At 50.5% G+C, this 21904-nt stretch overlaps 2 protein-coding genes and 1 long non-coding RNA gene across 3 annotated transcripts; 2 read left to right on the forward strand and 1 right to left on the reverse strand.

Moving 5' to 3' along the window:
- The first annotated feature begins 825 nt into the window (after positions 1 to 825).
- LOC117840457 (EPIDERMAL PATTERNING FACTOR-like protein 2) lies at positions 826 to 1731 on the forward strand. Its single transcript, XM_034720966.2, has 2 exons — positions 826 to 1156; positions 1266 to 1731. Exons 1-2 carry the CDS (start codon positions 1064 to 1066, stop codon positions 1542 to 1544), a joined length of 372 nt encoding a protein of 123 aa, XP_034576857.1. The 5' UTR covers positions 826 to 1063; the 3' UTR covers positions 1545 to 1731.
- A 10956-nt stretch (positions 1732 to 12687) lies between these two features.
- LOC117837052 (uncharacterized) lies at positions 12688 to 14260 on the forward strand. Its single transcript, XR_004636223.2, has 2 exons — positions 12688 to 13094; positions 13845 to 14260. It is a non-coding gene; the product is annotated as an uncharacterized lncRNA (long non-coding RNA).
- A 4305-nt stretch (positions 14261 to 18565) lies between these two features.
- Positions 18566 to 20246, reverse strand: LOC117837149 (bisdemethoxycurcumin synthase). Its single transcript, XM_034716734.2, has 2 exons — positions 19929 to 20246; positions 18566 to 19723 (listed from the first exon to the last, which is right to left on the reverse strand). Exons 1-2 carry the CDS (start codon positions 20143 to 20145, stop codon positions 18744 to 18746), a joined length of 1197 nt encoding a protein of 398 aa, XP_034572625.1. The 5' UTR covers positions 20146 to 20246; the 3' UTR covers positions 18566 to 18743.
- Positions 20247 to 21904: the final 1658 nt, after the last annotated feature.

Here is a 21904-nt window from a genome sequence, read left to right on the forward strand (position 1 = left end):
TAACATCTCGTTTTTTAGAGCATTTAAAATACGAATTTTTTAAATTTTTCTTTAAATTAAAGATACATGGAAAAATATGAAGACTGAAACTTTCGGTTTGATCCCGCGGACCACCCGGCCCATGCGGTAGCAGCTGTATTGGGCTGAATGTGAGGCCAGTTGGGCTCCCAGGTACAAGGCCCAGAAGATACACGGTTTACTTCGAGCAGCCCTGTTAAAAGCGTAGTAAGGCCTCTAAAAAAAAGCGTAGTAAGGTGTGGATCTCCCGGAGTCCCGGTGGATAAGAAAAGAGATGGGCCGCAGCCCTATAGTTTGCGTACTCCGAAAGTCTGAAAAAGCTGCGCTAAAAATAGATCACATAAAATTTCGAAAATAAGATGATGACGTCGAGTACTATTTGAGAAGTGAAGATTTTAACCGGATAATACAATCGTATTCGAGTCTGAACTCAAAAGGAAAAAAAGATAAGATACTAGATCTATCTTAAGGCAATTCCTTGTACTAGGGCTATGCCATCCGAGTTATTAACTTTCCATTTCACCCCCCTCTTCGGCATCCACTACTGGACCTTCTTGTTGACTCTGTTAGCACTCAACAAAACTTGCTTTGCTTCTTCATAAATGTTTGTGAACAAAATGAAACTTGTTTCTGAAGATGGTGCCACTGCCTGTCCTGTCTATCAGATAAAAACGAGCCATGTGATTTCAGGGATATCGATATACCCTTGGCTCATACTAACGTACTGGGATACATACAGCCATGCAGGGTACATGTACACCGAAAGACGAAAGCGAGCTCAGCTGACAAAGGGGAAAGCTCGAAGCAAAGCCTGACGAGTCAGCTGTGTTTCTTACCACCTGTCTTCTTCCCACGAGAATCCGACCAAAGCCTCCCACATCGCCTATACACACGGCCGTGCGCATAAAACGCCCGCACGCGCATCGCTATCTGAGACTCTGAAGACCGACTGGTCGCCAACTTTTGCCTTTCTTCTCCATCATCGCCTCGCCCCTCCATTCCTCCCCCTACTAGCCTTTTTCCGGCCGACCTGCTTCAACAACAGATGGGCCATCTTTTCCTGCTCCTGCTAGCTCTCCTCCTCACTGCCTCCGCGCACGCTTCCACCCACGGCCATGGCAAAGCTGCTTTCGCTGAGGTCAGTGGTAATCAACACGGTTACAGTGTGGTTAATCATGTTACAGTTCGGTTCTTGCTTAGACTTCTTTCTTCTGATGAGGATTTCTGGTTAAATCTCTTTCTTGCAGGACAAGAGCATCGTAGGCGTCATAGGCGTGATCGGGTCGAGGCCGCCGAGCTGCGCGGGGAGGTGCAGGTCCTGCGGCCACTGCGAGGCGGTGCAGGTGCCCATATCCCCTCAGGAGCTGCAGAAGAAGAAGAAGCTCGGCCATGGCAGCCGGGCTGCTGCTGCTGCCGCCGCCGCCGCCACCGGTGGAAGAACGATGCCGGCCTCCTACGACGACCACTCCAACTACAAGCCGCTGAGCTGGAGATGCAAGTGTGGGCGGCTCATCTTGGACCCTTGAAACGTACTGCCCCCATTGTAAGGAGCAAGCAAAACCAAGCAATCTTGTGGATATAATGTAATAGTATAGGATCGATCTCGGAGCTGGTGGTAATTTGTTCTCCACTTCCTCGTATGGTCGAGGTCTGTTCTCCCTTTTGCAACGCTGTGTTCATTAGCGGTGACCACTGGAGAAATCGAGTGCTCAACTCCCCCTTCGTAATGACTGGCTGGTTGTTCTGGTCGTGGTCAGCTGCAGTGATGCAGAATCTGAGCATCCAGAGCTTGTTTTTGCTGTCAGTAGATGTAGTACAGTGCAGCGTGAGGCAGCCTATGATGCTATCCAAGCTGGGTTTCAGTTTTGTTGTAACCTTGCTTTGTCCATCTTTGACCTCACTTTGTCACTATAGCATAGGCTAGCTAGCCACTCCTGTCCGGCTTCTTTATTGTTCAATAATGCAACCATCTGAAATGTCTAGACATAGCTGTTTGTGAAAATTCCAGCTAAACGAAAGAGTGTTCTTCGTTAATTGTTCGAGTTGAAGGACGCCAGAAGCTAGCTAGAGTTGCAGTGTAGCAGTAACCACTGTGCCATGTGGTGCTAGTGGTCGCTACCCCAGAGTATAGGGGGACAGGGTAAAGTCAGGCTGCTGCTCCTTGTTCTTGTTGTTCTTTTATTCCGAAAATATAATACATGTACATTCACCCGGACACGCCACAGTCCCTCCACGATTTGTCCCGTCCAATTGAAAGCCCTCTTCAGCCGGCGCAGGAAAAAGCAGCTGAGCTGATCGATCAGCTTCAGACCTCAGCTCACAGACTCCCACAGCAAAACCAAAATGAGCAAACACTGCAAAGCACTGCTGCTCCGAGCTCACAAGCCACAGCTAGCGTTGCAAGCAAATGATACAGAACCCATAGCATGTGCATAGCATAGCATGGTGCAGGCTGAGTGCAGCTGACCAGTGGATGCAGTGCAAGGCAAAACAAGCTGCGGCACATCAGCAGCAGCAGGTAGCTGGCCGCTGCTGATCTGAAAGCTGCGAGGCGATTCCTTTCTTGCAAAGACACACGAGAGCACAGCAGACAGCACAAAGGCTGGGAGGGTGAGAGGGGGAGTTGCTCCAAATGGAAAGCTGGAAAGGGCTTTCGCCTCTCACTGTCGTGACACATCGTAGCAAGCTGCTGCAGCGTGAACGAGCTACGAGCGCTCCAATCCAAGCTCCCCAAATGGTGGGTGGTGTGCAGTGCGCACTGATGCATGGGTGGCGTCCAGCCGTCCAGTGTGCGGGCATCAAAGTACGCGCAAGGCACTGCGCCGAGCGGGCTCTTTTGCCAGTTTGCCTCTTTCCGATGACCGTGGCCCAGCTGCCCGGCCTGCTCAAGCTTGGTAATTTCACTTCCATGCTCACGACTAATCCAACGCAAGAACCAAACGTCGATTATTCGTTAGAGATTGAAATTTGAAAGTGGCCTGTCGAATTCCGGCAAAGCCCTAGAGAAGGGTCAAATCCACTTCCACATGCACTAGCTTGGAAATGGCGTTTGCGATCACTTGTCCCATCGAGTACCCGGGCTGGCTGGCCATCATGGAGCCAATGTGCTGTTGCCGCCTTGCCGGCGACGCGTTCGGCATTCCGGCCACTGAAACGTCAATCACTGCCGTTGGCCCTTGGCAGTGGCCTGGGCGGCCAGCCATGCTAGTAGTAAAAATCCGTCAAGAGTTTTGCTTTGCTGGCCTAAAAACGAGTGAACGACTAGCATATACTACTCGTACACTGAACACAGGCGCAGACCGGGGGCCGGCGGGCGTTGGCGTTTGGACCCGTCGAATCCTGTCGTGGACGAAATAAGCTATGCTAGCAAACGCGGCGGCCTGGGTATCGTATCGTCCGGTCGCGTCCGGTCCGGTCACGTCGTCCACCCGGCCCCCGGTCTGCCTCTGCGCCTCTGATCTCTCCGGTCAGCTCGGGCTCAACCCTCTGCCCGCCGCAGAAAAATGGCCGGCCGGCGGGCCTTTTGGGTCGTACGTACGTGCTACGGCCACGCCTCGTCACTGTGCCGGTTGTGATCGGTGAGCGCTGCTGCTGCGCGGCCGCTATTTCTCTCGATGATCGATCGGCATCTGGGAGCTACCTTGCCGCCTGACGAGATACCCCTACGCAGGCGCTAGCTTGGGAAATGTGCACGTTTGCAGCTCCAGCTTGCAATTGCATGCTGTAGCAGTAGTACTCCAGTGGTGTTGGTCCTGAAATATATCGACAGCTATTGGCGGTACCGATATTTTGGATACAATTTCAATAGATTTTGGACAAACACATTTTTTTTAAAAAAAATGAATCATTGTCATCCAGAAATTCAAATTCACTGCCCGGCAAGGACTTCTCCCTCAGCGTAGCGTCACGGACACCGGCGACCTGCTACCTGAACTGTGAACACGGTCAAAACCACGCACACGATGAAATGAAAAAAAAAACGGTTTAAATAGCCGAGGTGGGACAAATCCTTAGACGTCGTCACGGGCTCAATAAAGCCCGCCTGTTGCATGGTGAAAGCCGAGGCGTCGACGTATGGGCCTTAACGGCGGCCCATACATACTTTACATGGACTTCTAGAGGCTCATCGCCAGCATCATGGCGGCGGGCACGGACATCCACCAAAGGCCTTCTTCCTCCGCTCCTTCGTCGCTTGCCATGCCGCCTCCAGTTAATATTAACGGGACTGATTGCTTAAGCACATATAGGAGCTGAAAGCAATTCAGAGTGATCATCAGCTGAACAGCAGGGATGATTTCAACATCTCGTTCAGGTCGTTGCCATCGCCAGACTTCTTCTGCCACGTCTACTACAATGTCTCGCTTCACGTACGAGCAACATAATCAGGCGCGAAACATACGAAAGAAATTGGTGAAGTGAAGTACTCCAACGAGCAAAAACGATGTCCACAGGTCCACAGCCCAGACTGCAGAGGCAGCGACCGCCGCCTTTTCGGGAGGACACGAACGTCACGGAGCTGCGGGCCAGGCCGCCATTGCTGCCGCCGGTGCGATCTCATCACCTGCGCGCGGCTGCTCGCTCCGCTCGGATGCGGCAGCGACGGCGAATCGATCACTCACGATCCTTTCTGCTGCTGCAGAGCGCTGCCCTAGATGTACGGCGTTTCCATCCAGGAGCCAGCAGGGATCCAGATCGAGAAGGACGGCAACGGCGGACGGGCGGGTGGTGGAGCCGACGAGAAAGGGGAAGGGAGCCGGTGGCCCAAACTAGGATCCTTTCTGAAATCGGGGGTTCGCGATCCAATTCAGGGGTCTCTCTGCAAAATTTTGGTCGGTTTCGGGCGGGCGCCATCGCCGCCGGCGACCTCCCCTGGCTCCGTCGCCATACCTCCCGCGCGAGCCTCCGTCGAATCCACGCGGACTAGGCTGCCTCTTCCCCGCGCACGCCTCCGCCTCCGCTCGCAGACCATGCAGCGGCGGCACATCGAGATGGTGCGAAGGGCATAGGCACCAAGAGGGATGGCGGCAGCCGTAAGCTCCTGCCGTGGAGTAGGGTGACTGGGTGAGACGACGAGGACGCGCTCTGCAGCGGTAGGGATCAGCACTTGTCCGTCCCTCGCTCGTAACCCGAGGCCTCCGATTCGAGCATTCATGGCGGCGGCGGCGGAGTCGATCGCCGCGAACGAGCACCGCCACCGCGGCGCCTGCACAGGCATGGAGTTCCGGTCGGACAGCCCCACCCCAACTACCCCGTCGCCTTCAATGCAATGTAACCTACGCAGTAAGTGGCATCTCCTCTCCTCTATCTCAACTTTCCGATGCTCTTGGCTCATCATCAGTGCGCAGCGTTGGTACTTGTATCGAAGGAAACCACAAGTCTGATTTTTTTTGTTCACCCTCATACATTTTGATGCCAAGCATTTTTTTTAGAACAGTGATGCCAAGCATTTGATTTCGAGTTGAGCAATCCGAATATTTGACATCCGGCCTTATGCAATTTATATATTTTACTAACTGAAATTGGCAGCTAACTGAAATATTAGTCCTCATAATCATTGTTTCCTCTCCACTCTATTATTCCTGCCACTGTACAGCTTTACAGGTCCAATTTGCAATCAGCAAATACATAACATGTAGTTAGAGCCTAAAAGTATGGGGAGTGATGCCTGAATTTGACAAGCGAAAACTTTGATGGGCCATAATTCCACGGTTGGAAGCTTCTTGCAAGCTTCCTTCTCTGAAGCAATGTACATGGTATATTGATATGTTAATAGGTACAGTAGTAACTTGTAAACCCACATAGACGTTACTGAACATTTTACAGGCCATCTACTCCATTGACATATTGCAAATGTGAGTGTCGTCATACACAACCAAATTGCAACTGTTCCTTTCGTAATTATCATACATGATTTGTTTTCTTTGAGAACGTTTCAGTATGATTTGTTAAATTAACCAAGTCACAACTGGCCAGGTCAGTGTTACACCATCTGCGATTTGATCTGGACTTCTTGATGGTTCATTTATTTACTACAAGCAGCATATTGTCTGTCCTGGGAACAGCTACCTTAAAGATGAGTTGAGCAGCATGAATGCTTTGACTACAATGCTATCCCATGTGGATGTGCAGTTGAAGGGCCTCGATTGCCAGTGCTCTTTGCTGAGTCGAAGGACCTTGTGGGCATGGATGGTCCACGAGAAGAGATAGTAAAGTGGCTTATGGTTGAAGGGCAGCAGCTGAAGGTGGTCTCAATAGTTGGGTTTGGAGGATTAGGCAAGAAAACTCTTGCTATGGAGGTGTGTCGCACTGTAGGGGGGACAGTTCCAGTGCAAGGTTTCAGCATCCGTGTCCAGAAACCTTGATCTCAAGAAACTTAACAGTGATCTACTCTCTCAAGTTGACCCTGGGGAGCATGGCAGGTTGGAAATGTTGGAAACTTTGATACATCGCTGCTCTACTGTTTGCAAGTATGTTCAGTTTTGCAGCATAATGTTTGGTTTGGTACATATATGCTTTTTACAGCATTTTTATCATTCCGTTTAAAACATTTTAAGCCACGTTATGATTAGTGATGATTATGACAATTTAGAAATTACAATATTGTTAGGCCATTAACTTGTTTACTGTTTAAAGAAGAGCTGGTCCTTGACATTAGATGGAAATGAACCATTTGATCCTTGACATTCTAATATCAACATAAGAGAATTTTATTACAATATTAGATGGACATGAACCTAAATTTGTGGCTAGCAAGATTTGGCTTTTGTCCATGCAATATATGACACAGAACATGAAGGGCTACCAGCGAGCATGAATAATTTGGACGACCATGTCCATTCCATCAATATTTTTGGGTGTTGGGTTGAAATGCTTGATCAGCTGAACTTTCAAGCTCTTCGTGTCTTGGATTTTGTGAGATGGCGCCCTTCTGCACAAGTGAGAAACATAGGAAATTGTTTTCATTTGTGGTATTTGGATCTCAGTTGCACAGATATTACAAGTATCCCAGAAGAAATCGGCAAATTTTTAGAGACACTGGACCTGAGACCTTATTCAATAGAAGGAATACTACCAGTGACAATAGGTCGATTGAGAAAATTGGTTTGCCTATTTGTTTGCCCTAAATTGATGTTGCCAGTGGAGATCACAAATCTTCAGGTTCTGCAAGTGCTATATACTACCTCCGGCAACTCCACCGAATTCTTAGAAGGTCTTGGTCAGATGACTCAACTAAGAAGACTTGGGATAAAGTACTCGAAGCCTGATGATCAGGATAGTGATGTGGCTGGGCGCAACAAAATTTCTGTTCATCTCTGCAGACATTGCGAAAACAAAACCTTCAGTTCCTAGAGATTCAGTGCTATGACGATGATATTCTAGATGCGCTGATTGATTCTGGACAAGCTCTTCCACTTCTGCAAAAGCTTACCATCACCACGTCCATCTTCAGGTTACACCATGGGTCGGTTCATTGTTCCATCTCTCTTACTTGCAAGTTCTTGTTGACACCATGGATAACGAAGATCTTCACATATTATGTAATCTGCCTACTTTGCTATATCTTGAGCTATGGAGATGCCACTTTCCTGTTGAAAGGTTCGTGATTTTTTTGAAACCAACTAGGCAGGAAAACTGCCGATTATATTAAAAAGAAGATAAAATTCAGACTATGCTAAAACAACAAATGGGAAAAACACAACACAAACACCGGCAGGTTGGATTGGATCATCAACACATACCGCACCACGCCATTGCACTCAACTCAACTCAATAACACATCGGCCGGTTGGATTGGGACATCAACATGCGCCGAACTCAACTCATCTCAAGCGGATTTTACTCTGCCCGACAATGGTAGCAGAACCGAAGCCTTACCGCAGCCCCCACCAATATTCTCATGCTCATGTAGTTGCCGAAATTTCCAGGCGTGACCCTGCATTGACAGGGAACCGAGAGAAGCAAACCGTACCACACTGAGAAGGCCACCGCCATGCGGGACCCTCCGCCGTAGTACCGCTACAACACCACACTCCACCTGACAGGGTAATACCACCGAATCCAGATCTCTTGTAGGCTGCCTCGTAGTCGCCACCACGATAACACAACTCGCGGGGGCCTCGCCACATCCATCGTTGAACTCCACCTCGCTCTCATCGCCTCGAAGAAATACCGCACGTGGGGGCCTCGCCACGCCAGCCACAATATTCCACGTCACGGATCCATTTCTTTTGTCGCCATCAAAGTGGTGAGCAATGTTGTCCCGCTCCCCAAGGTCTCCATCAATCAGCCAAGCCGTCGTTGCAGGTCGACATCTCCTTGTTGCTTCACCCGCGCCCATAGCCTCCGCCGCCGTGCTAGCAAGCCAAAGAAGTCGCTTGCGCCATCTTCTGACGATGCACCGCATTGGATAGCCCAACGAAGCTGAGCAACCCGCTGCGGTCTGCTGCAAGTCTAGTGGTCCCACGATGCGTTGCTGCAAGCACCATCCTCCAACGCTATCCCTCGCCACACTGACCGTTGCCAAGCAACGCTAGCCCCCGCAGTCCGCTGCAAGCAGCCAAATCCAACAACCATGCGACAACCACTGGTCGCCACCATAATTGTGATTGCCTTACCAGTCCAGCTTGCCATGCGGCAGAATTGCCACCACCGGCCGCGGCCGCCCATGACCAATGGACCAACAATGCCACAAACCAAGTTGGGTATCTAGAGACGACGCCTCCGAGGGCACAACGCTAATGGCACCGCCGTCGCTCGTCCAGGATCTGGACAGGGTTTTCACCTAGAGAACCCCGTGCAGCAGGGTTGGAGCTACAACATCACGCCCCTAATGGGGAAAATGACACCCTAGGGCGATGCCATCATCTCCACCAGCGATGACCACTAGCAAGAATGCCGGTGAGGGCTTTCACCCGGAGCATCCCGACCCCTCGCTGCACGCTCACGGTTCGACACTACCGGACCACAACCACAACAGCCCATCCGGGGTGGTGCTGCTGCCACGCCTCCACGCGCCACGCTGTCGTACCTCTACCTCCACTGCCGGTGGTCCCCACGTCATCCCCGCTTATGTGGCCTCCTCGCTCCGCGCCGGTCCGCCGCTCACCCCACGCCGGGCGATCGGCTTCACACCGGACCCGCCTCACACCGCACCAACCGCCGCCGCTGACCGGTCGCGTGCGCCACGCGCCTTTGCACACGCGTGGCCACCTCTCGCGGCCTTCCCCCAATCGGCCGCCACTCCTTGCTGCATCGTCGTTCCCGCACTGAGCTACCACCGTGCTGTCGGCCCTCCTTCTACCGCAACCACCCGCGGCCGCTTCCTCCGCAGCCTTCCCGATCCGCCTGGGGCGAGCCGCCAAGGTCGCTGCGTCCTCCATCCCACACTGGCACGCAGCTGGGTCGGCCACCGCCATCTCACCTCCACGCTCGGGCCCGGTCGCCACAAGCTGCCGCGCCGCTCTTCCATGGCCTCCGCAGACACGCTGCCGCTGTCTCCACGCGGATCCGTCCTCCGGGGCGCCGGATTCGCCACCCCGAGCCGCCACCGTCACCAGGTCCGGCGGATCCGCGATGTCCCCCTCCCGGGACACACGCCCATAGGAAGACCCCGCCGCCGCCATCCTAGGGGCTGATGCAGGCTTCCGGCAGGCCCCTCCGGCGGCGGCGAGGGGAGGGAAGGAGAGGAAGGGGGTGTCGGCGGCGGGGGTGTGCGGTCGCCGCCCAAGTCGCCCGAGCGGGGATGACGCGGGGCCGGTTAACTCAGTCAATTACTTCAGAATAGGGAACTGAAAGGCTCGTGATCAGCAACCAAGGATTCCAGAGCCTAAAGGAGTTCTCCTTCCAAGTGCTGAATGGAAGAGTGGGGCTGGTGTTTGCACCGGGAGCTATGCCAGAGGTCGAAACATTTCGTATAGAGTTTTATGCAAGGAAAACAAGGCGCAACCATGGCGTTGTGCCAATTTCGGCCTTGAGCACCTTTCAGTTCTGAAGCGTGTCATTGTTAAAATTCAATGTTGGGATGCCACCGCGACAGAAGTTGAGTCCTTTGATTCTGCTATGAACATGCTGTCCATATATGCTGTCCAACGACGATGAAACCCAGATTTTTTTCAGTTCTCCAATCGCTGCAGATCCATATACTGCAGCACAAGCATTAGTGCAGCAAACACCTACCTTGCACGAACAGCACCACCAGCATCCCTACTAGCACCGATATGGTGGGAGCGATGGTGAGCGCCTCCACCGGGGCAATGACCTCCCTCCTCGCCAAGCTCACCGGCCTACTCTCTGAGGAGTACACCAAGCAGAAGGGCGTCCGCCGCAAGATCGAGAACCTCAGGGACGAGCTGGGGAGCATGAACGCCTTGCTGGTCAAGCTGGCCGATGTGGTCATGTGGAGGGGCTTGACGGGCAGCTCAAGCAGTGGAGGAACAACGCGCGAGACCTCGCCTATGACATGGAAGACTGCATCGACACCTTCATGCACAAACTTGCCCGTGGGGATGCCGATCAACCGGGCATCATCAAGAAGATGTGACGCAAGATCAAGAAGCTCTGGGCGCGTCACCAGGTGGCAAACCAGATCCAGGAACTTAGCGATCGCGTCAAGGATGTGAGCGAACGCCGGTCAAGGTATAAGCTGGACGAGTGTATTGTCAGGAGTGCAACGCCTGTGGCCATCGACCCCCGATTGCCGGTGCTACTTGCAGAGTCCAAGGGCCTCATAGGCGTTGATGGTCCACGGGACACGATAACTGGGTGGTTGATGGATGGAGAGCCACAATTGAAGGTGGTCTCTATTGTAGGATTTGGAGGACTAGGCAAGACCCCGCTTGCCATGGAGGTGTATCGCTCACTTGGGGGGCAATTCCACTACAAGGCCGCAGCATCTGTATCTCGTAACCTTGATCTCAAGAAGCTTACTAAGGATGCACTTTCCCAGCTTCTACAAGAGCATGAGCGTGGACAATTTGGCCGTCTGGAGGTTGAGCAATTGATACGCACTCTTAGGGTGCGTTTGGTTTGGAGACAAGATGGGATGGGACGGTGCCGTCTCTATTTTTTGGGATGGGATCATCCCGTCTGATGTTTGGTTGAGAGGGATGAATTCATCCCAGTTTTTTGTTTGGTACGATGGATTGAAAACGAGGGACGGATGGCTCGGGTAACACCGTTAGCTGCATGTGTTTAGTGGGACCCACATGTCATATATGGGCCCACATGTCATCTTCTTTTCTTTTTTTTTCTCCTCACCCGTATCTTCTCCAACCAGACCCATCTCCCCATCCGACGCCGGCAAGCCGGTTCCCGCCCCCGCCAGCGTTCCCTGCCGCCCCAAGCCATGCCGCCCCCGCTCGCCACCGCCGGAGCTCCCTACCGCCCCCGCCGGAGCTCCCTGCCGCCCAGGCCGTGGGCACCGGCCGCGGCACCGGGGGCGCTCGCCCCGCCGGCTGGACCCGCTTGCCCCGCCGGCCGCTCGCCCCGCTCACCCCAGGCCACGCCGCCGCCCGCCGGATCTCAGGGGCCACGGCGGAGCTCGCCCGTGCCGGCCGTGGCGGATCTCGCGCCCGCCGGCCGGGGCGGAGCTCGCCCGCGCCGGCCCCTCCGCCAGCGGCTCGCCCGCCGCCCAACCTCGCCCCCTCCACCGGTGCGGACGGCGCGTGACGACGCGTGACGGGGGCGAAGTGGGATGCCCCCGTCCGCTCGTTTTGGTGGGATGGGAGCATCCCGCATCTGGAGGATATATTCCCTCGTAGGGATGTCCCCGTCCCACCTGTCCTCCAACCAAACGCGGGACGAAGTGGGATCGTCCCGTCCCGTCCCACTTCGTCCTCGTAACCAAACGCACCCTTAGGGATTATTTGCAAGATAAGAAGTACTTGTAGTTACTACATCCTTGTTAGAAAACTGGTTTATGATTGGTTATGTATAATTCTCAGTTTCTCCAAAAATTTGGGAAAAATATAGGGATATACAGCTGACATTTTTTTTTCAAAGCAAAGCTACAAAGGCTTCACCTGGGATTTAGAACGGGGAGACTTTTTAATAACTAGGGAACTTCCAAAAAGTGGATTGAACTTTAACTTGGGTATTGAACTTTTTCACTATAAATTTCGAACATAAAATTAAACCCCAGATTAAATTATTGTATTTCGGCTAAAAAGGACTTGTGCTTTGGATAGGACTTAGAGGGACTTTGGCTAAAATTAAATTCAAGAGAAGAATTACTAGTGAGCACTGCAACATATAGTATCATTCACGTATCGAACTACACATGGATTCAAGGTTTTAATGGCGAGTTGGACATGATAGATGATTCAAAGTAGCATGAACAGCAACCATGGTGATAGTGTTAGTATGATGAAGTAGTCTATTTTTCGCAGTAGGCATTGCCATTTTCGTTTTTTTAGTATATAAATTTTTTTTGGAGCGCGCGCCTGAACACGTATATAGTATATACATATATTTACATCCTCATTATTACATTTTTCCAGATTTCTGTTGTGCACATGTCACACATAAAAATATGAGGTGTAGATATAAGCCTAGGCCCTAGGTTTAGAAAATCCAGTGGTACCATAATTCTACAGACCACAAATTATTAGTTATTATGCAAGTTTACTCAAAGCCATTCACTAAAATTGCATACAGGTACTTAATTGTCATTGATGATGTCTGGAGTACATCGAACTGGGGGCTTGTGAAGTCAGTCCTACCTCAGAATAGTCATCACAGCAGAGTAATTACAACTACCCGGATCAGTAGCGTTGCCAAATCTTGTAGCAGTGATTCTCAAGAGCGAATCTATGAAATTAAGCCTCTAAATAATGTGGATTCAAGAAGGCTATTCATGAGAAGGATTTTTCACCTAGAGGACAACTGCCCATCACAACTAGAAGATGTTTCGACATGAGGAGCAGAGGTCACGGCACGGGGACGCACCCCTCCCTGTCCGGCAGCGATGCGCGGCCGCTCTCGCTTGCCAGCCTCCGGTCAGACGGTCACCACCCGCTGGCCGCATCTCGGCCACCACCATGGGCCGCATCTGCCCTCCGCCACACAGAGAAGCTAAGGTACGATTCGAAGCTCTCAGGCCTCAGCTCTTTGATTTGTTCTGGGGCTGTTCACTGTCTCCTCCACTACAACCATTGGTGCCGCGGCCGTGGCCAGCACCTGCACGTACAGGTCACCTCGACTATGCCCAGCACCTGTTTGTTGTTTTGCCCAAATGAATTTTCAGTTTCTGCTTTTCCATATATTTGCTTTGCTGTACATTATGGACCCTGTCGCTGTATACTTCCTCCATCATTGAGGTTAGTTCATGTCTAGATTAGCCTATCAGCGTATCTGTGGGAGGCTGAAAGTGCCTGATCTGAGAATAACTGTATCTGATATGCTTGGGTTCAGTCATGCCTGATGTTTAATTCTGTGACTTGCAGCGAATGCACTAGATTAGTTCCTAATAGCCTCCTGAAGGGAAATTTTCTGCCACTAGATTATACAATTGACATGGTCAGGTAAGGTTCCAAAGGATTAATTGTTCAGATTGGAGTTCGAATTCACATCTAGCTGTACAGGTCTCTAAAAAGAACATGTACAGGCACATGTCCAATCTCTATTGTGATCCCTGAAAGAAATTCAAGTGTAGCTGTGCAGATTTTCTAAATTAGAAATTAGAGCTCTTAAGTAAATTCTCATGCTGTGCAAAACTGAAACTCTCGGACAAAAAATGCAACCTGATGATATATGTAGGCTGCTAGCTGCTAATTTCCAATGATGTGAATATGTTTTCATGCACTAATCACCTATGCTTTATCTAATAGATCATTGGGATCGGGAGAAGGCATGCTGCTACGTGAAAAGGATGGATTGAAAGGATGCTTACCTAGACTAAGACTGATGCAGTTGCTACTAGTGTTCTTGTGCCCAACTCTTGTGAGAAGATGCAGGTGTGCAGCTCCTCTGTTCTAAGGGTGGTGACCTAAGTGTTTGTGTGCTTGTGTTACTGTCGACAGTACTTATAAAGCTTCTAGTGGAGGAAGCTGCTGTGTGGCGGTGCTTAAATGGCTCGGCTGTGAAAGTTGACCAAAGATGAAGCTTAACCGACGTATAGCAATGCATAAGTTAAACTATTTTGAGATTAGCTTAAACTATTGTGTTGTAATGCATACTCGTGTATAGCATCCCTACTTTTTAGAGCATTTAAAAATACGAATTTTTTAAATTTTTTCTTTAACCACGGACTCCGTATATAGATGGTGGAAAAAATGCAGAGTCGCGAATGACAAAGAAAATAGACCTCTTTTTTACAGCCTCATGATTTACTTCTGGTGGAACATCCGGAAGGAACGCAACAGAAGAACTTTCAATCAGGAAAAACAAACTAGTGGATGATGTGGCTTTTTTTGTGCGAGAAGACTTTCACCGATATCAGTTGGCAACTCGAGCATCAGGATCTCCAGAACTGCCACATCAGTTGGCAACTCGAGCATCAGGATCTCCAGAACTGCCACAGTCTGCTTAGTTTTGTTCTTCTTTCTAGTTTATTTTGTGTTTTTAGTCGTGCCGGCTGTTATTGTGTGGGGGAGTTAGTCGTGCTGTTTTTTATCGCCGAGGGGTGTGTTTTTACCCCTAGTTATATCTTTTTTATTTTTTGCTCCTCTTCTAATAAAAATTCAGCAATTCTCTTACCGTCCGTTAAAAAAATTCTTTAAATAAAGCATAATCTTCTTTCCTAAAATATACAAAACCTATTTTATAAATAAAACTATGCATTAATCCACATATGCGAAGCATTTGCTTGTTCCTAGAAATTCTATCTAAGTCTTCCAGACCCTAGAAGTAATATTTCTAAAATAATCCCCTTATCTAAAATCCTTTGATCAATATTCAAACTAAATCACTCATCTAATCTAAGTTAGAATATTGAATATCACTCATCTCCTATAAAAAAACCTTAGCTAACTCTATTCATGCAAAACCATTGCTAAATCTCAAATCCTTTCAAAAAGTCCAATCTTTAGGTCCCATCCAAACTCATATCCCAAACCCTGTTCGAATTTGAATTCCAAATCAAATTCAAACCTAAAACCATATTCACCCAAAAGAGAAACCTATTTAAACCCTAACGGGCGCAATCTCCCATTCGGCCGCTCCCTCTTTTCAGCCCGGCACGTCCCGCCTCTGGCCCAGCTCCGTTTACAGCCCAGCCCTCTCCGCCAGCCCAGCACAACACTCGCTCATGACCGTAGCCCAACTCACCTCGGCCTAGCTCCGCTTGCGGCCTGGCCTCATGAGCGCAGCCACCCACTGGCTGTGTAGCGCCACCGCCGGCGGGGAAGAATTCCCCCGCCTCTGCCGCGGTAACCCCATCACAGTAACTTCGTTGCGCCACCGCGTCTGAGTTTGCTACCCACATGCGTGCCCTCGCCATCCATTTCTCCTTCCCGGGCGCTGCACTCACCTATCCACTCCCCCTTCTCCTCCCTATCCTCTTCCCTGGTGCATCCCCCATGACCGACCACCTTGCCTGACACCGGCAGGGACACCACCATAGCCGGCACAGGTGGTCGCCCTCCTGAACGCGGCCTCCCTATCCCCTCCCCGCAATCCGTCCCCCCTCATTCTCCCTTAGCCCTGTCGCCATCTCGCCCATGTCATCGTAGAATAGAGCCCTTGGCCGAGCCCACTCTATCGGCTGCCATGTGCACACCTCCTACCATCCCTCACCGCCATGACAGCCACTCGCCCTCATTCATTCCAGGGTGATGTGGCCGCCTCACACACCCCCTCGCCGGAGTTCCCCACAACATCCCGAGGTGGGTCGAGCCCTGTCCTCCAGGGGCTGCGCCTCATCCCCTCTCTCCCTCTCCCCCACAACACCTAGCCGAGCTCCCCTCATCCTCCTCTCTCTTCTGGTGCTCGCCGTGGGGCTGGAGGTGGCTGGAAACACCATTTAGGAGTGCTCCGGTGAGCTCTCGTGGCAGTGGCCATGGCCACACGGCGGCGCCGCCCCCTTCCTCCGAACTGGTACACCGTCATCCTTTTGCCGTCTCCCTCCATCACCCTCTCTCTTGTCCTAAACCTGACATGTGGGCCACCCAGCCGATGCCTGTTGGTATTTCTTAACATTATGAATAAATCCGCAAGTGCACAAATATACCGTTGTAGCATTTCACCCGGAGAGTATTCAGGGTATTGTTATTTATATTTTCCCAAAGGATGGCACTGGTGTAAAAGGATTTATTAGGTACATATCTAGGACGATATGCTTAAGTAACAGACCAAAGATCTCACAGGGGTAAGCCATGATATAGATGTGAGGGTAATGTGACACACACATAAGCCAATCTCAAAAATAAAGAATAAACAAATAAACCTAAGGTTAGAGGAAGCAAAGCATACAAGAGGTCCTAGTAGCATCTATCTATACTAGCAAGGATCATACAAGCACATGATTAGAACTAACTCTAACCATACAACATTACGGGGAGAATATCCCTCCCTGATCTGCTAGGGCAAGATATCTTTCAGAACTCCTACACCATATCATACCTGAATGTGGGGGACTACAAGGGACGGACAGGACTGTCACCACCTGCCGCCTACCCCGACAGACCGTGGGGTACAATAATATTTGATGGATCCCAACGTGCCCGAGCACCACGCTCGTATTCGTGATCACTACTCTGGCCCCTTCGGAACCCCAACCATGATGATCGATAGGCATAGAACTAGAGCAAGTCCGAAGGCACAACGAACCGATGCGGTAACATAGATTCAGCCTAAGCATACGAGTATAACTTAATAAAGCGCAAGACATGGCATAGCATACTACCGAAATAGCATAACAACCATACTCTTTGTAGATCGAATACCGACAACTCGAGTACAAAGCCATATTGAGAGCCGGAGGTTATGTCCCCAACCAACCCGAAGACTAGCTTAGCACTACAAGAGTTTCAGCTCTAGCCTAGCTCCACTAGCCTAAGGAGTACAAGAGTAACTAGAGAGAGAGGGAGAGAGGCTTCAAATATGGTGTGTGTTGTGAGGGGGTCTCCTCTTCTTATAGCTGGTAGAGGGCGGTTCCCAGGCGAATATTCCAGGGAATCCCTCGCCACCGCCTTGGGGAGTCAACCAGTGAGCGCCATGTGGAGGATGAGGACGGAACCGACTGTCCAGGATCGGCTGAATCTGGGGTTCGGCCGACCCTGGGCTGGGCCGGTTCTCCACCGCCTTTGCATGGTGGGCTGCTGGATGGGCCTTGGCACTTTTCCTTGTGGACCCCCGCTGGATTGGCTGGTTTTGCCCTAGCATGTGGGCCCTTTGGTATTCGTGCTTCGCCTAGAATGATCTTCGATGTGTTTCTCTAGCGTTTGTGCACGTTTCTCTCTTTATGTAGACTTGTATTCTTGAAATTACTTATTTGCCAATATATGTGGGGTTTTCCTTTATCCTTTGAGTAATGTGACGGTCGGATTTATGTCATAAGGACCATCAACAAACTCCCTCAAGCTTGCCCAGCAAAAGCTAAGACTTAGCTAGGTTGTTGATCAGGAGTTGCTACAATACCTTCTTTCTTTCATGTACCATGTGTACAACAAAGGATTCTTCCTTGAATTGAATAAGTTGGCATTGTCCACCCTTTTTACCTTAGTTCTCATGGAACTTTTTGGCTTTTTCCTTATCTTGAGCGGTACGATAATAGGAAGAAATAAAGGAGGTAGAAACATAAGGGTGCATGCTAATTTAATACACTTAGCAAAAAGTATAACCTGGTGAAGTATAAGCAAATTGTCCATCTTTTATCATTAGGCTAAGCTGAATTATTGTCAACCTCTTCACAACATTAACAATTGTTGGAGATTTTTTTTTGGGGGTAGAAATATTTTGATAAATAATAGGAGGAAATAAACGAGGTACAAGTAGAAGTGCACCTGCTAAATACATTTAGTTAAAAAAATATTAGATCCACTGAGGTTAGTGTTGAAGTACAAGTAAATTGCATCCTTTCGCTATCAGCTTGAACTTTTAGGTTGAAATTGTCGGTGCATCCATGCATGTAGTAACTCAATATTGTGAGGGATCTCGAATCAGCTCCTGTTTCAACTTTTGAGGTGTAAGGGAGCATGCTCACGAGAGAAAGGTTGACGTATGTGTGAATTATTTAAACTTTTTTTAAAAACTGGTATAGCATGCAACTTAATAATTGATACGTTGAGGAGAAAAAGTGTTGGTACATCGCATCTGGTGATGTTCACATTCACATTGTAATCAACTGTCGTGTCCTATGTACATTTGCGCAGATGATAAAAAGGATATAATTTTTTTTGATAATAAAGGTTCTAATTTTGATTTGATCGCAAGGGCATAAATATTAGTTCATTCGCTTTGAAAATAATCATATAATATAATATTTTTACGATTTTTTGTTGCCACTTGTATATAAAAGCTTCGTAAAAAAACAAATGAGAGTTTCGTACACCTACCGTTATTTTCTTTATTTGCTTTGTTATATGATCCCAAGATCTCAACAAGAACCGAGTTCAGGACGACAGGCACGAGAGTTATGTAAATGAAAAAAAAAGATATTCCTAATGTGGCATACATGCCATGCACGACTTAAACTGAACTATGTTCATGCAAATGCAAAATTTACGTGCAAAACATATAGAGGCATATATAATTAAGACACCAGCCGGTGCTTATCGTATGCTGGTGTGCTAAACCTTCCTTTGACTATCTATGGCGCGCAACGCCATGGTCTCGACAGTGAGCCCTGGTCCGAGCCCTACCATGACGCCCATCTCGTTCATCTCCTCTTGCTGGCGGCGGAGCTCATCGAGCACGAAGATCACCGACGGCCCGGACATGTTCCCGTACTCCCGCAGTACCCGTCGGCTCGCTTCCAGCTTCCGGGGATCCAACCCGAGCCCCGCCTCGACGCCATCCAAGATGGCGGGCCCACCCGGATGCACCGCCCAGAAGAGGTCGTTCCAGCTCGCGACAGTCCCCAGCGGCGCAAGCGCATCACCGACGCATCGCTCGATGTTTTCACGAACCAGTAATGGCAACTCCTTGGAAGGGTTGAAGAGGAACCCATCCGCGCCGAGCCGGCCCACGGCTATGTTCTTGCTCTCCGGTATCGTGGTCTGCGAAGCCGACACCATCTCGAAGCCCGGCTGCTCGCCGGAGACGGGATCGGCGCCGACGACGACGGCGCCCGCGCCGTCCCCGAGCAGAGCCTGCATGACGAGCGAACCGAGCTGGGCCTCGTGGGGCGCGCGGAACATGATGAGCGTGAGCTCGGCGCAGGCCACGAGGACGCGCGCGCCGCGGTTGTTCTCCGCGATGTCCTTGGCGAGGCGGAGCGCGGCGGCGCCGCCGGAGCAGCCGTTCATGTACATCATGGTGCGGCGCACGGAAGGGCGGAGGCCGAGCAAGGACGCGAGGTGGAAATCGATGCCGGGCATTTGGGCGCCGGAGTAGCTGCTGACGACGAGGTCGGTGATTTCCGTCGCTGGCCGGCCCCACTCGGCGATAGCCTTTGCCGCGGCGGCCGCGGCGAGCTCGGGGACGGCAGTGGCCAAGATGTCCTGCCGCGCGTCCAAGGATAGAGACGTGCGGTTGGCGAACTCGGGGTGGCTGTCGAGCAGCTCCTCCGTGTGGTGGAAGTAGCGTTTCTTGATCGGCGATTTGTAGCCTGAAACATGTAATCAACTGAGCAACTGAGTCTGAGCCGACAACTTACAAATGAACAAATCCTGGTTTATATACTAATCGTACGTTTGTTTCTAAGTGTGACTATATATTTTCAAGTGCCCTAACTTATCTTATCTTATGCTTCGATCTTCACCCTACATCACCAATCACGATCGCAAAATAAGATGGTTTTTTACATTACTTACATATTCTCCTGAGCTTGGCTTTAAGGTCAGTGAGATGCTCGCTCTTGGTGACGCGGAAGTAGTAGTCGGCGTAATCCTGCTGCCTCACGAAATTCGGCGGGTTCGCCGTCCCGATGCCGAGCACGGTGGCCGGGCCGTCTGCCTGCAGCCTCCGCCTTGTGTCGTTGATGGCACCAGCCGGCCTCGCTATTTGGTTGCTGAGCAGCGGAGCGATCATCTTGTACGCGCACTTGTACCAGCTTAACTTCTATGCAGCTACGTGGCTGACAACTCTCTATAGCCACCTGAGAGATGGATGTGCCAAGAGCCCAAGATTTGGACGTGCATATATACTATATATAATGGACCTGCACTAATTTTAAGAGTGGTAATTAAGTATTAGAAGTTTGTAAATGAATTTAAGATCCGTGGCTAATCTATATTACTTACTCACGTATTGTTCATTGGAACACATATGCATCCATGTTTTCTTCGTGTAGCAGACCCAGATTCAGATGCATCCGTGTACTGTAGTAACGTGGGCCAGCGAAAATTTGTATATGTGACCCGTCTTTGTCCATCCGATCCGAACCGTGCATAGAACCAGTAACTTAAGAGCACCCGCAGTGTAGTGAAAAAACAATACTCTATTTTTTTTAAATACGTAAGAGAGCTGCGTATTTTTTATTAAGGAGGATAAAACGTATAGAACGATTACAACGCGGGCTTATCTGAGCACTCGCACACGATTTAGAGCATAGAAGCGCAATTACATGATAACACACATACAAGAAAAAAAAGTAGTCTCCGGAGATGTTTGGAGCGTCGCTTTTCCCATTGCAGCCACCGATGCTCGGTTGAAAAAATACTAGCATCGGGTAGAGTAGAGTCACCGGGGCTCACTTCTGCTTAGGTATAGAATAATATATTCGGTGGATGAAGCTGTGCTAGTTGGGCCATGCTTCTTTTTTATTTCTGGACAGGCCCCACAGCCCTTTGGGCATCGATGCCTGGCAAGCATGCACCCTGTGACAAAAAACTGATAGAAGCCTCCCCTGTGAAGTGACGTTCCAAGCCTCGCGCTACGCTGCTGATGCTCTTAACAATTCCTTTACAGCCTCCCAGGCATTTGGTTTGAGTTGTATGCATAAGCACTTAAAATAAGCAAATAAGTTACTTATGGAACCAATCACTTTTGCTTATGGGGTTGCTTATTATAAGCAAATAAGCAACTCTTAGGTTGCTTATGGTTGCTTATGGGGAGTAAAAGGTGCACTTTACACCTTCTGCCCTCATTCAATGCACCCTACCCTCCTCTCTCTCCCCTCTCCCGTCACCGAGCACCACTCCCCTACCTCTGCGCCGCCGGCCTCCACGCCACCCGCCGCCGCCGGCCGCCGCGCCACCCACCGCCGCTCCCACCCGCCGCCGCTTGCCCGCCTCCCCGCCTCCGCACCGCCCGCCTCCGCGCTGCCCACCTCCGCGCCGCCCGCTGCCGCTGCGCCGCCCGCCGCCGCCCGCCTCCCCGCCGCTCCCGCCTGCCGCCCGCCTCCGCGCCATCCGCCGCCGCTACCGCCCGCCGCCGTGCTGATCCACCCTGGTTCTGGGGCTCGGAGGCCGGGATCGGGTAGTGCAGGAAGAAGAAGGGTGGGGAGGCAAATTGGAAGGTAGCAACACAAGGGGTAAATATGACAATATCCATCTCATAAGCAAGGGTATCCAAACAGCTTAGACTAAAAATAAGTAACTCCAAATAAGCATCTTTAAGCAACTTTAAGTTGCTTATAATAAGCAACTCAAACCAAACAGACCCTTTCAGTGCAGCAGTGACGCGGAGACATATGCGGACACTGTACTGCACCTGCACGCCAAACTGAGGCGAGTAAAATGAGTTTGCGTCTCTAGCTTTGTTTGGAGTATGTGTGTGTGCACATGATTCATGCATCTGTTTATATATTGTCATTTTGCGGTAAGCTTCGTGCATCCAAACATACAGC

Source organism: Setaria viridis, chromosome 9 (genome assembly GCF_005286985.2).
Source record: "Setaria viridis chromosome 9, Setaria_viridis_v4.0, whole genome shotgun sequence".
Taxonomy (NCBI): Eukaryota; Viridiplantae; Streptophyta; class Magnoliopsida; order Poales; family Poaceae; genus Setaria; species Setaria viridis.